Here is an 18,106-nt window from a genome sequence, read left to right as displayed (position 1 = left end):
GAGAGAATTTCTGCGATCTTCTCTGCTAAATTCTCTCCTTTCTCCTCCTCCCCAACCACACCCACTTGCGCCCCCCTCTTCACTGTCTCTCCAGGACAGCTATGGTGGGGTTATAGGTCACCCACTATGGCTATTTCGGCACACAAAATAACTACAAAAGGCCAACCTGCAATTCAATAATAAGCACGTCACTTTCTCTTTTCAATCTCCTGGGCTTCCAGAGGAAAAGTCCTCGCTCCGCCTCTTTTTGCTGCGCAGGCGTTCGCTGTTCCTAACACGCTTGTGCCCCCACGCTGACTGCTGTAGTGCAGTGGTCTCCAAGCTTGGCAACTTTAAGACCTGTGGACTTCAACTCCCAGAGTTCCTCAGCCAGCTTTGCTGGCTGAGGAACTCTGGGAGTTGAAGTCCACAGGTCTTAAAGTTGCCAAGCTTGGAGACCGCTGCGTGTAGTGAAAATGGCTGCGCCTGACGTTGTGAGTACATCACCCTTGTCCTCACGTGGACTTCCCATTGCCGGGGAAAGAGGCCTGCGCGGCTTCCTGGGTCACGAAGCAGCGGTCTAGGAACGTAAGCTTAGGCGATGGAGGAATGGTCTGTGCGGGAGCTTTGCTGCGGTAGGAACGTAGTGCTAGATGCTATCGCGGGACTGCCTTAGAGTTATTGAAAGTCATTAGTTATTTCGGCATTTCGCCGCGTTTTATGGGACATAGATTACCCTTTGCCCTGAGCCCCAATTCCAAGTATAGTTTTACGGGTAGTAAAGCTCCCGGCGCCAAAGCGGTGCAAGAGAAGGCTAGCATCGGAAGAGATTGCTCCAGGCAAACCGAAACTGACTCCCTCTCTAGGCTTCCCTACTCTAGCTGCGTCCCCTCCTCCCTGGTATGTATGCATACATGCATGTGTGCCCGTATAAATGTACTGAATAGCATTTATCTGTATAAAGAGAGTTCAAACGTTGCATAGTTCTAGGAGCATTTGATAAAAATTTGGTAAAAATTACCAGAAACCGGTAAATCAGCTGAATTGTTCTCACATATTGATCGCTGTCCCTATTCTCTCCCTGTGTGTTTATGGAGCTGCACTGTAGCACTGTAAAATAACCATAAGGTTAATATGGATTTTGTTAATACATTCATAAAAATGCTAAATCAGTGGTGGTGGCTAATGAAATATTGGAAAAAAGGACGGAAGAATTCAAAAGCCAATTGTCTAGTCTAGTGGTTGTTAAGAAATTGGACTTGAATGTGTACTTCTATGACTATCTGGTATGGTACAGCAATCAAACAGAAGAGGTACAGAGTCTAATGGTTAGCGAAGACTGTAGAAAGAACAATTGCAAGCATCCTGCCTTCCACGCAAGACCTGTATATTGTGCAGGTTATAAGGAGGGCTGAGAAGATATCAGCAGATGCCTCACATCTTGAACATAAGTTGTTTCAACTCCTCTCCTCAGGACAGAACTACAGGGCATTGCAGGCCAAAATACCTAGACTCAGAGACAGTTCCCCCCACCTCAACCACTCTGCTGAATACCTAATTCTCACAGTACTGTCTAATATCTATGTAGTAGTCTGATTGTAGTATTATTGCCTATCATTATTATTATCTTCCTTTCTTCCCCCCTTTTATTGAGATGATGATAATGATGATTCTGTTGATTTGCATGCACACTTCTGTATCGGAGACAAATTCATTGTGTGTTGAATCACACTTGGTCAAATAAAGTTCAATTAATTCAATTCAATCTGGGGAGACTTGGGTTGACAGGATTCCTTTTGTGGGAGAAAAAGGAGGCGTCAGTGGAAAGCAATTTAACTTCTGGAGAAAGTTGGATATGAACTGAATAAATAAACATTAATATAAACTATACGGACTATGTTAATTACATTAGGAAAGGACTATAAAGCTACTATGAAGATTTGATTATTGTATCTTATTGTCTACTCCATCCAGGAACATTCAGATGAGAAAGAACTTGGACTGGAGCCTAGACTCCATGATACTCCTGAAGACATTTTCCTTGAGGCAGCAGCAAATACCATTGACTTTCACCCCTCCCGGGACATCATAGCTATTGGAGATGTTGATGGTGATGTCTATGTGTGAGTTCAACTTCTTAGATAAATTTACTGGTTGAGCCTTCTTGTATCAGGTATATGGAGATTGTAGAAAAACCTTCCTGGTGCATCAGTAATTCAATGAGGTGAATCTGTGTAAGTGTTTAAGAAAAGCATGTATGTTTCCATTGTTGGATTTTATACAGTTGACTAAGAGAAAAAGGATTTATGCATTTATGGTTACAGATTGAGAGAGGCTAACTTTATATGTTTAAGAGAGAATGAATATCCATCTCTCTGTATAGAAAAACACATTTCAGAGGAAGTATCTGTTTAAAGACTATTAGTAACAGGAAATGTTTCTAAAGCTAAAACCATTTCTTCACTTGAGACCTAGAGAACCTTGTGGCTTCCAGACATCCCAGAGCTAGTATGGAATCTGTCCTATTTACTGTTATGCTGGGTGACTTTAGAAGATCCTGTGTAGTCACTAGTAGAAATCATACCAAAAAACAAATAAGATGTGTTGGAGAAAGAGAATGTGTAGTTGTTGATGGGTGTGTGATTGTGTATGTATTTAGTTGAGCAAGAAGTTGTAATTGTATACATGTAGTTAAGAAAGAGGACAGGTTGGTCATTTGAAGAAGGGAGACCATTCTACTTTTTTGGGGGGGAGGGGTGTTCTGCTGAGTGATTTAAGAGAGAAAAAAGATTTCTGTATGTTGAAGAAGTACCTGTTCCTTACAGGAGAGTGGCTCTGTGGCTGAAAGCTATGCCTTCTTATCCAAAGAGGAACCAGAGAGACATTAAGGAGAGTTTTGGAGAGTAGATATGAGATAGAGATGATGTGTGGCTAAAGAAGAATAGTTGAGGGTTAAAGAGTGCTGTGTATGTGTGGGTGGGAATCTCTGTGTAGGATGATGAGACCTGCTTAAGAAACAGTGTCTGTCACTGATAGAGGGGTTCTGTGCATAATTGAGAGAGTGGAAGAGAAGCTTTGTGTACAATTAAGAGACTAAGGTGGTGTGTCTATCTGTAGCTGACAAAGGCAATTGCCTGTAGAGGGAAAAAGCATAGGAAGGTCATCTGTATGACTGACTAAAGCAGTGTTGTCAAACTTGTATCGTCATGGCGTTGTCATGTGACATATCAGGACATTTTTCCCCTTCACTAAACTCGGCATGAGTGTGGCCAGTGCGTGACGCATCTGGCCCATGGGCCGTGAGTTTAACAGCCATGGGCTAAAAGCTTTGGGATATTTGGGTAGATGTACATCAAATACATGTCTTCCAGAGAGAGGGGATCTGTTTTTTTGTGAACAGGCCAGAAAATGTGCAGTTGTGAGAGGAGATTGCAAGTGATCAAAAGAGTTTTGATCCAAGTGTGGCTGAGAGAGAGAAATGTGGGTAGAAGTGGTAGGTATGGTTGAAAACGGGAGACCTCTTTGTATCAGGACCATCCACAATATTGTATGTGCTAGAAAGAAAATTTCTGTGTATTTCTGCTTATGTGTGAAAGATGTCTTTATTAATGGGAGATGGGGGGGAGATAGAGGGGGGCTGTCTGTGTACTCGTGGCTAAATCAATGTCATTCATCTACTTAGTTTAATTAGCAAAGAAAGGCTCCCGGTTCATTCCCCCTCCCCCCACAAAAAAGTATACTTTACTGAGAATAAAGTAGTTACAGATTAGAGCAGACAGAATCTGTTGGCTTGGCACAAAAAAGACAGTAAAAGTGCCAAAACATGATTATCTCTCTCTCTATAAAAAGATTATTTGAAAACGCATTATACAATAGGGATTGTGTGGGTAGAAAGAAAAATTAGGTGCGTGTCTCTATGTCTTTTAAAGCATCAGACTCCAACCTTTCCAGCTTGGCCTGATAAGGGGATGGTTTCCTTGAGTCATAGGTGCATGCGTGCAGCTCCATTTGCATAAGCAACAGGCACACGTGCCTACTACTCACAGAAATGAAGCTTCACACATGAGTACAAGTGCCCACCACTCATGCAAGTGGAGCTGCATACGGTTCACCGACAAAAGGGCGAACGACAAAACCGCGAACGACTAAACCGCGGTGACAAAACCGTGAGTTCTAAACCCCGCCGATGAATGAGCAATCGCGCCGACAACAGTGCGGTGACAGAAGCGCGCTGTAAACCTAACGCTAACCCTAAACCTAACGCTAACCCTAAACCTAAACGTAACGCTAACCCTAACCCTAAACTTAACGCTAATCCTAATCCTAAACCTAACCCTACCCCTAAACCTAACCCTAAACCTAACCCTTACCTTAACTTAAATCGCCCTTAAATCACCCTTCTGTTGACGTGCTGTTGTTGGCGTGCTGTTGTTGGCGCGTTGATGACGTCACGGTTTTAGCAACGCGGTTTTGTCGGCGCGCTTTTGTCGTGCGCGCTTTTGTCGGGTCACGGCTGCACACACACATGTATGCTTGCCCACCATTCACATAGCCCAGTTTGAAACAGACCATGGGCCAGGGGTGGGATTCTACCAGATTGGACCAGTTCAGGCGAACCGGTAGTTCCGGTAAGCAGTGGAGAGCGAACTGGTTCGGGCTTACCCACCCGCCCCTGCTCCATACCTGTTTTTATTGGGAAACAGCGAATTGCAACACGCATACGCATGAGCACTGCTGCCCCTGCTGTGTAATCAGCTATTCATCGGAGTGATGGGTAACTGTGCACGCACACAAAGTGAACCAGTTGCTATACTGGTAGGATCCACCCCTGCCATGGGCCACTAGTGAACCACAGCCTGTGGGTTGGGGACCCCTGTCTTAAAAGAGAAAGTTATTTTGTGTAATGGAAGAAAGTGTACGATGTTGATAAAACAGATTCTCTGGTGGTGGAGAGATTGAGGACTGATAGGAAGAGGGAGATTCTGTATCTGCTGGAGAAACAAACGCTTAGTGGAGTAGGGTATGGTTGGCAGATTAGGGAAGGGTGTGTGTGTGTATGTGTATGCATGTATGTTACTGTTTATGGCAGATGTATGCAGTATAAATGAGGTATGTGTGTATGAATAGTAGCAAAAGAAGATAGTTGGATATATCTGTATTGGTTAAAGGTAGGCACTATTGGGTGCAGGAATTACTTGAATAAGTGCCTGATGCTTCTCTTTCCATTTTAAAATCATAATTACAGATACTCATACTCCTGTTTGGAAGGTGAAAACAAAGAACTTTGGTCCTCAGGTCATCATTTAAAATCCTGCCGGAAAATATCCTTTTCGCAAGATGGACAGAGTGAGTGCTCTTTGCTGCTTTTATGGTTTTTATAATGTTCTTTAGAATATAGATGGTGCTAAGACCGCAAGGAGTATGGCAAGCTTTAAATTAAATTCAACAAGGTTAGTTCATATGCTGATTTCAACTTTAAGTGATAATGCTTCCATATGACGAACTGCAACAGAAAGTTGTCAAGGGCGCATGTATAATATTTCTCAAAGATGGGTTGAACAAATTCAACCTGTCTTTGAAAAGTTGGCATAAATATACTCCATGAAGCAGATGCCACAACTTCTTGCTGAAAGGAGTTTTTCTGAGCAGGAACAAATGAGGCAGTCCAAGAAAGGTAAAAAGCCTGAACAGATGTGTATTTAGATGCATCTTGTAATTTCTATAGGCAGGCTTGATCCCTGAATCATGAAAGATTACTCATTTTTTTGTAATGTTTTTATTTCATAGCATACAAAAATTTCATTTTTTTCAGTGTGTTGTCTGGTACAAATCATTTTAGGAATAATCACAGTGTTTACAACCATATTCATTACATTAATATCAATTACATTAATATTAATAACAGTAATAATCATACTATTTGTTTAACCAAGTTAACTATCTTCCTTATATCACTAATCCTTTCATATATTTCCCTATTTCTGGCTCCTATTTTTGTCAGCTAGCCATTGATAAAATAAGTCCCAAATAAAAAAATATTCAGTTTCTTTCTTTTCCTTAATTGTAAGTGTTATCTTATCTATTTCTGCACATTCTAATATTTTTCTAATCACATCTTTGTCTATTGTGATCTCTTCACTTTTCCATTGTTGTGCAAATACTATCCTTGCTGCAGTCAATACATGTAAAATCAGATATAAATCCCCCTTGTTATACTTGTCTGGAAAAATGCCCAACAAAACGTCTCTGGTTTCAAATCTATATGTTGTTTTATCATTTTTTCAAGCCATGTATGTATTTTTGTCCAATATGTTTTTGCTTTTTAACATGCCCACCACATATAGTTTAAACCAGGTATCTGGTGACATTTCCAACATTTTGCAGACTTATCCTTAAATATCTTTGCTAACCTTGAGGGCGGAAAATGCCATCTATAAAACATTATATAAAGATTTTCTTTGTGTGCAGTAGACATTGTTAATTTATAATTTCTAGCCCATAATTTCTGCCATTGAATTGAATAGCCAAAATGTTTAACCCATATTATCATTGTCTCTTTTACTTGTTCATCTTCCATCTTAATGTTTAACAAATAGCTATATATTTTTCATTATTAATTTTTCATTTGTCCCTGTTAATATCTGATGTAGTTCTGTTAATTATTTATTTAAACCATACACTTTAACATCCTTCTTGTATTTAGATTGTATCTGCATGTATGACCACCATATTATCTCAACCACTTGATCATTCAATTCCTGTTTAGTTTTAAGTTCCCCCTTTTAATTTAAAATATCTTTATATCTGGTAATATTCTATATATCAATAACATTTGGATAAATCAGTGCGTCCATTATGGAAAGTCAGATTGGTATTTTCAAATAATGTTGTTCTTTAATTTCCTCCCATACTAATAATAATATATTCCTAACATAATGTCTTTGGAAATAGCTAAGTATTTTGTTTTTTCTAACTATAAAAAAGCATGCCAATGTAGTTCAAGATCGTGTCTGTCCAAGGTCAATAGTCTTTTGTTCCTCAAGCCAATCCATTCTTTCACCCAAGTAAGTATCAAAGCCTGGTAATACAATTCCCAATCTGGCAGCCAAAACCACATCTATTTTTAGAATTTTGCAACATTTGCAAGCTTAGCCTTGCTTTTTTCCCCTTGCCAAATATATTTTAATATTGTTTTATTTAAATCTTCAAAATATTTTCCCAGTTTTATTGGTATTGTTTGAAATAAATATAGCAATCTTGGCAGGATATTCATTTTTATAGTGGCTACACTTCCCATCAATGATAGTTGTAGATTTTTCCACTTCTCCAAATCCATTTTAATTTGTTGCACCAATTTATAATAGTTATCTTCTTTAATTGTTACACACCTTGCCATTGGTTGAATTCCTAAATATTTAATTTTCTTGACTATCTGTATACCTATTTCCCTCATTCATTGTTTTTTCTGTGTGTAACATTTTAAACTATTATTTTGATTTTCTTTATTTTCAGTCCTGCAACTTCACCATATTCTTCCATTTTCCTAATTAGTTTAAGTCCATTTTCTTGTGGGTCTTCCAAGATAAAGATCAGTTCGGCTGCAAATGCCTGTAATTTATATTCCTTTTTTAATTTCCATACCTTTAATTTCTATATCTTGTCTAATATTTATATTTAGCACTTCCAATGTCAATATAAATAGTAAAGGAGATTGTGCACATCCTTGTTTTGTGCCTTTTTTAATATTAAAATTCTCTGTCATCTCCATTTACCTTTCCCATTTGTTTATGGTATATTGCCTTTAATCATGTTAATGAATCTCTCACCAAAGTCCATAGATTTTAGTTGTAACAACATAAATTGCCAATTTACATTATCAAATGCTTTTTGCACATCTAAGAAGATCAATGCCATTTGTTTTCCAGGATGTACTTCATAATATTCCAATGTATTTAAAATCATTCTCATATTGTTTTTAATCTGTCTCTTAGACAAGAAGCCATTTTGGTCTAAATGTATACATTCATTTATGACAATTCTATCATTGATATTTGTTCATTTAATATAGCTTTTACTTTTTCTGGTACTTTAGCTAGTTCTGCTTTTTCCAAATATTATTTAATTTTCTCTTTTGAAACTTTTTGTTGCTCATACAACTTTTCATAATAATCTTTTTTTTCATCCTCATTTTGGTAGTATAAAGTTCCTTTCTCATCTACCAGCCTATGTATCAATTTCTTCTCTTTCTCTGTTTTCAAGTTATATACCAACTGTAATGGCTCCTCTCCTAACTTGAGAAAGTAAAGACTCTTGAAACAGGTTAATCAGTCAGGATGGAAACCATTAGAGGCGAAGCAGCATCTGAAAACCTTTAGGCAATGCAAATGCAATGGGATTAAGTTGATAATGACCCCTCCCCTTTGTCCGAATGCATATTCTGACCAATACACAAGTGTGAAGATGTTTCCTTAACTCTTCTGCCCTGAGAGTCAATAAAATACATGTTCCCATGGCTATCTCTAGTTAGACATTAAAGTAAGTTGTCCCACATGGCTATCATAAACATCCCTCCAGAGATGCTGGGACCTTCAGTCTTCCGGTGACAGGAAATCAGTTGTAAAGTTGTAAAACTCAGTTGTTACAGATACAGCTAGTGATTTAACTCTGAGCCCCCACTCCTTCCAATTGAATAACAGTATCACTTTTAGGGATCTTACATGCTGCTGTTCCTTAGAAAAAGGAGAGATCCACCTGTGAAAAAATAGGAAAAGAAATTGCATCGTAGTATTTTAACAAGGTTTGTCAGGGTATTGGGAGTGAAATTTTTTCAATAGGGCAGGGGCCCTAACTTAGTGTTTCTCTACTCATTCATTTTGGGATGAAGGTAAATACTTCCAAGCAACTAAGTATTGAGTTTTCCCCCTGTGGGTCCTAGAGTCCAGGATTTCCTTAATTTCAAAATGTTGTTCGCCTTTTATCATGATAGGAACAGGAGGTGTAGATGCAGGTGGTCTGAGTTGTGAGATTACTTCTCATTTGAGTAAACTAATGTGAAACACTGGATGGATTTGCCTGAGTGTCTTTGGAAGGGGTAATTCTACTGTTACTGAGTTGATAACTCTGGTGATTGGGAAAGGTCCGATGAAATTTGGCCCTAATTTGTTTGATGGTTGCAACGACTTCAGGAATTTTGTAGATAAGTATACTCTATCTCCAACATGGAAAGGTTTGGGATCTACTCTTTTTTTGTCAGCTTGAGTTTTAAAAGCCTCTCTAACTTCCTGTAACACTAATCTAACCACTGGCCATGTGTTTCGTAGATTGTCTATCCATTCTTTTAGTGAGGGGATAGTGGGTTCTTCTGCGGGTAGTTCAGGCATGGGGTTGAAATCCTGGCCTGTTGCTACTCTAAAAGGGGTGAAACCAGTGCTTGAGTGCACAGTGTTATTGAAGGCCACTTCTGCAAAAGGTAAAAGATCAACCCAGTTATCCTGTTGAAAATTAATGAAACAACTTAGGTATTGTTCTAGAACCATATTCCGATTTTCAGTTTGACCATTGATGCACGGATGGTGACTGGAGCTCAGTCCTTGGTGCCTAGTAAGTTTAAGAATTCCCCCAAAAATTTTGAAGTGAATTGGACCCCTCTGTCGAGATGATTTACAGTAGTTATTCCATCTGAATTCTCTCAACCATCAAGCAGGGAGTCGGGAAGAGCAGTTTAACTGCCATGGGGTTCTCCAAGCCTCCCGGGTCAGGTGTGAGTACTGGTCCACTCCAACACTTCGGACCAGCTGCCATTTGCCTCTGGCGATTCCTCCAATGCATTGCCCGTTGCTGGGGTGCGCTAGCAAGGGAGGTAGAGGCTTTTTTGCGTGGACAGCCGATATCGACATTGGAGGCAGAGGGAAGCCTAGAAAATGGCACACTTCTCCTTTTCAGCCGCTACAACCATAGGAAAGGCTTTACAACACCAGGAGAGCTCTGTCCGAGAACTAGGTCACGCTCCGGGCATTTCGCATTGGATTTGGCTTCAGGAAGTCTATGTGGGCAGTCTATGCAGGGGCTATTCATCACCTACAGGGGAGGAATAGCACATTCCCCTGACCCGGAGCGTTTGGCTGCTTTGTGCTTGGCCTCGTGTCATTAGGCCTCATCATTTTGTTTGGTGCAATCACATGGAACTCCCCAGGCCCAGCAACGTTTTCAAAATGGTAGATCATCAGTAAGGAGGCCTCAGAAGCTGGCTCCTCCAGCAATTGCAATCGTCCTAGGGGAGCTAAGACCAGAAGTACCTCTAAGACTGCTAGATCTCAGAGCTCTTCTTTCTCAAGGGATCTTGGCCTCTAATGTAACGTCATGCCGTCTTGTGTGGCTCTGCCATTGGCAGTCAGATATGAGGTCCAAGTGGCGCCTTGCCTTGCTCCCTTCAACAACAGTCTTTTTCCATACTTTGTATAAATTCCTTATCTTTTAGTATTAATTGATTCAATGTCCATCTCCATTTTCTCTTTTGTCCTTTCCACTTAACTGCAATGGGATTATGATCTGCCCAAGTGCTTGCTTCTATTTCTTGCACATTTGATTTTAACTCCGGTGACATCCATATCATATCTATTCTTGACCAGGACATAAGTCTATTTGAATAAAATGAGTATTGATTTCTTTTAGGATTTATTTCTCACCATACTTCTTAAATACCTGTTTCTTCCGCCATTAAAAAAACTTTTTGGAAGCGTTTTTCTAGCTTTTTTACTTATTTTACTGCTTTTGTAGTCCAATCCTGTGTCTACAATTGCGTTAAAATCTCCTACCATGCAGATATTTTCATATTCCTATTCAGTAATTTTCTTATGCAATTTTTCATAAAAAAATTCTTGTTTATAATTTGGTGCATATATTGCTTCCAAAAGTATTGGTTTATTGTTCATTGTTACCTCCACCATCAATATTCTCCCCTCTTTATCTAAAAAAAATTAGCAATAGCAATAGCAGTTAGACTTATATACCGCTTCATAGGGCTTTCAGCCCTCTCTAAGCAGTTTACAGAGTCAGCATATTGCCCCCACCGTCTGGGTCCTCATTTCACCCACCTCGGAAGGATGGAAGGCTGAGTCAACCTTGAGCCGGTGAGATTAGAACCGCTGAACTGCAGAAAATTGTCTTGCTTTTATTGTTTCTTTAATATATAAAACCACACCCCTTTTCTTTTGTTGTGATAATGAGGAATATAATTTCTGAATTTTAGGATATTCCAATAATTTATTGTGTTGTTTCTTGAAGACAAATAAAATCTAATTTTAACTTTCCTAGTTTATTAAAGGTCCTTTTCATAGGAGAATTCAGTCCACTTATATTAATTGACAATAGTTTTATTTCATCTTCCATAGTTTTACTTATAGGTAGGTCTTGTTGTTCTGGTCACTCTTATTTCTCTCTGTTCTTTTATTTTTGCACCTTCTCATTCGCCTCTCTCCTGTTTTATCTTCTTTTTGTTATACATTTCCTCCTCGTTTCTTCTCATCTACTCTCTTTTTTCCTCATTTGATCCAAATTGCTCATCATAAAATTGCTCTGCTTTCTCTATAGTATCTAATCTATGCCTTTGATCCATCAAGATCACCAGAATTCCCTCGGGTATCAGCTATTTGTAGTTTACTTCATGCTTAATTAATTATCTTGTCAGAAATTGATATTATTTTCGTGTGTCTCTTACTCTTTTTTTTGTAATATTTTTTTTAAATTTAAATTATACATTTATATTGTGTGTGAACAGAGTTGGTTCTGGGTATCATTCATATTAATCCAATTCACAATAACAATATTAGTAATCTCTATCACATTTCACAAATTTAAGTAATGTTTATTATATATTGTTCAAACATATATATTCAAAAAATGCCTAACTCCTCATCTTTATCTCTACCTTCATCTATATCTTTCTTGTTCTATCTAAATATTTCTCTATTATATATGAACAAATGTATCTAAGTTTCATTTATATTGATCCAGTTTACGCTAACATTGTTAATAATCCCTATCACATTTATCAAGTTTATGTAATCCTTATACTATTTATACATTTTCTCTTCGGTACTTTAATTCTTATCCATTTTTCTATTTTAATCCAATTCACAATACTAGTATGAACAAGTTTAACTAGATATCATTTATGTTAGTCCAATTCACATTAACATTATTGATTATCTCTATCACATTAGTCAAATTATATAGTCGTTACATTGTTAAAATATACATTGAAAGAAAAATACCTAACATCTGTAAACATCTAATCTATTATTTTTCTTCATTCTATAAGCAGTTTATGTTTTGATATTTCTCCTACTTTTTATTTCTGCCTCTCCAGTTTATAATAGACTAATTTAATATTTAAACGGCAATTTTTTTACCCATCATCTCTTCTCTTTTTTAGTGCTTCAATTCTTATCCACTTTTTAATTCTGCTCCCACATTCTTCCTTTTTATCTTTATTTTCATGTATCTTTTTTTGTTCACTCTAAACATTTCTCCCAGTAGAATCTTGTACTGCCAATTCTCCCAATTAGCTGCCCTTCTTTCTGGATTATAGATTAGTAAAGGCGAATGCCTTCAGAATAGCTAAAAAAAAATACTTTTTTAATAAAGGGTGTTGCATACGTGAAAACCCCATAACCCTCACTCAGGGTGAAATATTGAAGTATAAAACTGTTAGAAAAAGCCCCTCCCCTTTGTAATTTGGTCATGTCATGGTATGGGCTTCCCCCATCTATATTCCAGGGCTTTTCACAGTATCCAAGGATAAATCTATTCATATCCTGAATGTGGAGGAAGGCCGTCTTGTGACACGATTCTCCAAGGCTCACAAGTAGGTATCTGAATTATTTATTGGCCATTCTGTAGCCTTGGTAATGCAGCATTTACTGTGGTACTATATTTTCTACTTATAGTTCTTTATTTCCCTCGTGTTAAGATTCTTGAGCGTGAGTTATTTGTTTATATCATGCTTTAATTATTTCTGCAAATAATTAAAGGTAGTGAACATACCCAACACAGCTTTGTCGTCCTATTTTCCTCACAACAACAACTCTGAGGTCAGTTTGGTTTGAGAAAAAGTGACTGGCACAAGGTCTTTCATGGCTAATGGCTAATGTGGGACTAGAACTCATGGTCTCCTCCTATCCAGCCTGGTACCTTAACCACTAGACCAAACTGGCTTTAATTTGTAGGATGGGTATCTATATTTAAGACTTTCTTGGAGGTTTGCAATTGAACTAGATTATTATTAGTCCATCAGTCTTCAGTTAGAACTCTTAGGCTCAAAGAAGTCCATTATTATTTCTTACAATAAGAAATACCAGCTTTCAAAATGTTCTGAATTATGGGAAAGCGAGAAAAGGAAAGATTCAGCCTTATCCCATATGAATGTATTTTTCCTGGGTAAGAATTCAACTTCTAGTAATTCAGGCTAGCAGTTTGCAGCATGAACATTCATATTTGTCTAAACTTATTGAGAGTGATGAATTACACTCACTCCAACAGATACCTCATGTTCTTTCAATTTTAATTTTGGATTCTTGTTAGCAATTATAGTGGCTGTAGGTTTTGACCTCTTTAGAAAAAAAGGGGTTATTTCCTTTTTTTAAAATATTGTTCTCTTGACATAGATCTTTCATTATGTAGAGAGAAAATAATGATGGAGTCAGATTTTCTTATTGTCCATTTAAGGCCCCTCCCCCTGGTTTTACTCTTTAGAATTAGTTAATGGTACCCATGCCTTTTGAGTAGAATAGTTATATATGAATAAGGGTTTAAAAAGAGAACAGCTGTACAAATAAGTTATAATGTTGGCTCTTCTACTCTGAAATTTCCACAGCTCAGCTTTGAACAGCCTATTGGTGATAGATGAGCATTTGTTCGCCACAGGAGATGACAGTGGAATGTTGAAATTATGGGACCTGCGCAAGGGCACGTCCATCATGGAAATGAAGCAGCATGAAGACTACATCAGTGATATGATCCTAGATAGAAACAAGAAGCTGCTTCTCACAACCAGGTACTACGTTCTCCTGTTAATTCAGTAGATCAGTAGATTACATTTGTATGTTTAGAGTGCAGGTGTTTTACAACAGTTGTTGCTACAGGAAAGATTGAACAATTTTAGATAAAAACTATCACCATATCTTTTGGTGTTATTCTTTTCACTGTTGTAATGGCATTTCACATAAATGAGCCGAGGTGGCGCAGTGGTTAAATGCAGCACTGCAGGCTACTTCAGCTGATTGCAGTTCTGCAGTTCGGCTGTTCAAATCTCATCGGCTCAGGGTTGACTCAGCCTTCCATCCTTCCGAGGTGGGTGAAATGAGGACCCGGATTGTTGTTGGGGGCAATATGCTGACTCTGTAAACCACTTAGAGAGGGCTGAAAGCCCTATGAAGCAGTATATAAGTCTAACTGCTATTGCTATTGCTAAATGCAGTGTAATCTATAGCCAGCTCTGAACTGCTAGTGATTATAAATAAGCTTTTTATTAGAATTTGCCAGAAGGCAAATAGGTATGTATAAGATTTAGTGATTTAGGAATGGAATGTTCTGGAGAGGTCCAAAACATTTCATCCCCCTTCTGGAACATGCCATTCTGGAGCAGACCAGTAATTTCCAGAAGTAAATTCCTGAAACAGTTCAAAGTATCTCAAAAACTGGAAGTCACTCAGGACATCATACTCAAGGCATCTAACTACTACCAGATCACAGAATTTACTTTCGAAAACTGCTGAATTCATAAGAGGAGATTTTACATGAGAAGAAGAGAGCAGAACATTTTTAGGTTTCTCCAGAAAGCTCCATTCTTGAACTATCATATTCCAAATAAAGTTCACTTTGTAAATAAATATTATGTACCATCCTATTTCTCGCAGTGGAGATGGAACAATGGGAGTCTTCAACATTAGGAGAAGGCGCTTTGAGCTTCTCTCAGAACCTCAGAATGGAGACTTAATGGCTATATCTCTGATGAAAGTAAGTTCGATTATCTAGTTGCACCTTGGAAAAAAGGTTGTTTGCAGATATGAGCCAGTGAGCTACGCTGTTTCTGAAATGGATGATAGCAAGTTCTTTATGAGAGCCAATTTGGCATAGTGGTTAAGGCATCAGGCTTGAAGCCAGAAGGCCATGAGTTCAACATCTACCTTGGATACAAAGCCAGCTGGGTGACCTTGGGCCAGTCAGTTTCTCTCAGCCCTACGAAGCAGGCAATGGCAAACCACTTCTGAAAACTTTTAAAGAAAAATGCAGAGATTAGTGTAGGCCAGTGGTTCCCAAACTTGGCAACTTTAAGACTTGTGGACTTCAACTCCCAGAATTCTCCAGCCAGCTGGAGAATTCTGGGAGTTGAAGTCCACAAGTCTTAAAGTTGCCAAGTTTGGGAACCACTGGTGTAGGCAAGCACCAGGAGACAACAGGACTTAAAAGGGCTAAAAAAAAAAGAATTTAAAATATTTTCCTGCATTAGTATAATATGTGATGTCTCTATTCAAGATATAGTATGTTTCAAGCTTTTGATAAATAGGGTTTTTCTATTTTAAATAGCTCTCAACCCCTAGTTCTTAATAACAAAAGATATGCTGCTTTTTCTGGCTGAACTATGTCTTGTTTTTCTCCTCAGAGGGGTAGGAAAGTAGCCTGTGGCTCCAGTGAGGGGACGATTTACCTCTTCAACTGGGATGGTTTTGGTGCCACCAGTGACCGTTTTGCACTGAAAGCAGAATCCATAGACTGCATGGTTCCCATAACTGAGAGCATTGTGTGCACAGGTTCCACCGATGGAGTCATTAGGTGAGACTGTCATGAGACAAGAAGTTCTCATGAGAGATGCTAATACTGGAAAGGTAAACGAAAATACTTACAGACTGGTTGCAAATGAAACTAGGTAAAATCTGGGTAAGCTCTTCTTAGCAGATGGCCAAAAGCAAACTATAATTTCAAATTAGGTATGACAAAATTCAATAGTAAGAGATTGAGAAGATGATCCTTGAAAAATTCTGCCTAGTTTCCTGGGCCAATATTATGACTATATATTTTCCAGTATGAGTGCCCAAAACACAGGTGTGCATGCGTGAATGCGCATGTGCATCTGAACCCCAAAACAATGCGCGCATGCCCCTGCACATTCCTGCCCCCTCTGTGCATGGGCTCCCTCGTACATACCTTCCCCCCCTGCACATGCGCAGCAGAGACCCAAAGACCAGCTGGCTGGCGGGAGGCACTTGCGCAGCAGAGCTGAGCTGGGGCAATGGCTTGCATGCCATCAGAGAAGCATAATTTCATCATCACGGTTATATAGAAACTAGCTACATAAGAGATGTGTGATGGCTCAATGGTTAAAAATGCTGGGCTTGTTGGCTGGAAAGTTAATGACTTGGGTTCAAGACCCGAGCGCCACACAACAGGGTCAGTTTCCATTCCTGCCCCAGCTCCTGCTACCTAGCAGTTTGAAAGCATGCAAATGCAAGTAGATAAGTAAGTAGCACTTTGGTTGTAAGGTAACAGCATTGCATGCACCTCGGCATGTAATCATGCCAGCCACATGACCATGGACAACGCTTGGCTGAGTTGAAACTGGTAGGGGAAACCTTTACCTTTATATAAGGGATTAAATTTTTCTAAAAAAGAACTTGGGATATGGCTGGATACATCTCTCTCAACAACTGGTATTCTGTTTGGTAATTAAGTTTTTCTTTATTTCAGGGCAGTAAATATCTTGCCCAATCGAGTGATAGGAAGTGTCGGGCAGCATGTGGGTGAGCCTGTTGAACAGCTGGCTAAGTGTCGTATGGGCCAATACCTGGCCAGCTGTGGCCATGACCAAAAAGTGAAATTCTGGGACATCTCTTCACTTAGTTCAATGATTGTGGACGATTATAGAAAAAAGAAGAAAAATAAGCAACTGAAGCCTTTAAGTCGCAAAGCATTTGGCAATGGGGAAGATTTCTTTGCAGACTTGAAAGAGGTGGCAGCAGACTTGGAGAAAGAGGAGAATACCTCTGAGACTGACAGCGACTGAAAGACTCACACTGATCCGATTAGAGCCGAGGTGGCACAGTGGTTAAATGCAGCACTGCAGGCTACTTCAGCTGACTGCAGTTCTGCAGTTCGGCTGTTCAAATCTCACCGGCTCAGGGTTGACTCAGCCTTCCATCCTTCCGAGGTGGGTAAAATGAGGACCCAGATTGTTTTTGGGGGCAATATGCTGACTCTGTAAACCGCTTAGAGAGGGCTGAAAGCCCTATGAAGCGGTTTATAAGTCTAACTGCTATTGCTATTGCTATTGATTAGAGGCTCATTCCCTTGAAAGGACATTTTGGAAAAACTCAGCTATGCTGAAGAATAAACTTCAGGATAGTTAAACTTGTAATCTATGGGCAAAACCTTGGTAGCCTAATAGAATTAATAGTACAGAAGAGAGCTAAGATTGCAAGAATTTTCCTAGCTCTGAGAGAAATGGGAGAACATGGTTGCTACAGAAAAGGGAAATGAAATGGCATCATATGTGGAGAGTTAGAATATTAAGAATTTTTTTTTTCATGTATCAGAAGAGTTCCTTGCAAAGGCCAAATGTCTGTTTCTTTCATGGAGTGATGCTTTTTATTTTGCCACCTGAAAAATTTAGGAATCAGGCTATTGTTCCACCTAACAAGTGATTTCCATTTCATTGCTATGGTAGTGAAACAGGGATACCTCTGAAATTCAGAAGAAAATAGATTTAAATAATGGATTAATGTTCATAATGGAACTTGGGGAGTTTCTAAATTATTGTTTTTCTGGGGTTTTATTTAAATAATAAAAATAGGATAAGTCCATATATGAAGATGCATCAATTTAATATATTTGTTTGTGAACTACCTCAACTATCTTGACTATAAGTGGATTATAGTCAACAGCTTGTTTCATCTAGTGGTTAAGGCACCAGGCTAGAAAGCAGGAGACTCTGAGTTTTAGTCTCATTTTAGGCATGAAAGTCAAAGATTTTGGGATTGTCGCTCACTTACAGTTCAACACACATCACAGAGTTATTGGGAAAATACGAGGGAGTATTGTATGTGTTCTCTGCCTTACGTTATGTATTATAAAA

General features: G+C 38.8%; 1 protein-coding gene across 1 annotated transcript; it reads left to right on the top strand.

Moving 5' to 3' along the window:
* Nucleotides 1-394: 394 nt before the first annotated feature.
* WDR55 (WD repeat domain 55) lies at nt 395-17,836 on the top strand. The gene is made up of 8 exons (XM_087721848.1): nt 395-473; nt 1,954-2,102; nt 5,225-5,325; nt 12,757-12,844; nt 13,853-14,032; nt 14,895-14,994; nt 15,641-15,810; nt 16,723-17,836. Exons 1-8 carry the CDS (start codon nt 456-458, stop codon nt 17,036-17,038), a joined length of 1,122 nt encoding a protein of 373 aa, XP_087577974.1. The 5' UTR covers nt 395-455; the 3' UTR covers nt 17,039-17,836.
* Nucleotides 17,837-18,106: the final 270 nt, after the last annotated feature.

This window comes from Thamnophis sirtalis, unplaced genomic scaffold (genome assembly GCF_051295495.1).
Source record: "Thamnophis sirtalis isolate CommonGarterSnake01/CBP01778 unplaced genomic scaffold, rThaSir2_p1.2 scaffold_8, whole genome shotgun sequence".
NCBI lineage: Eukaryota > Metazoa > Chordata > Lepidosauria > Squamata > Natricidae > Thamnophis > Thamnophis sirtalis.
The sequence above is the reverse complement of the archived record's forward strand: the minus strand, read 5'-3'. Positions and strand labels throughout refer to the sequence as shown.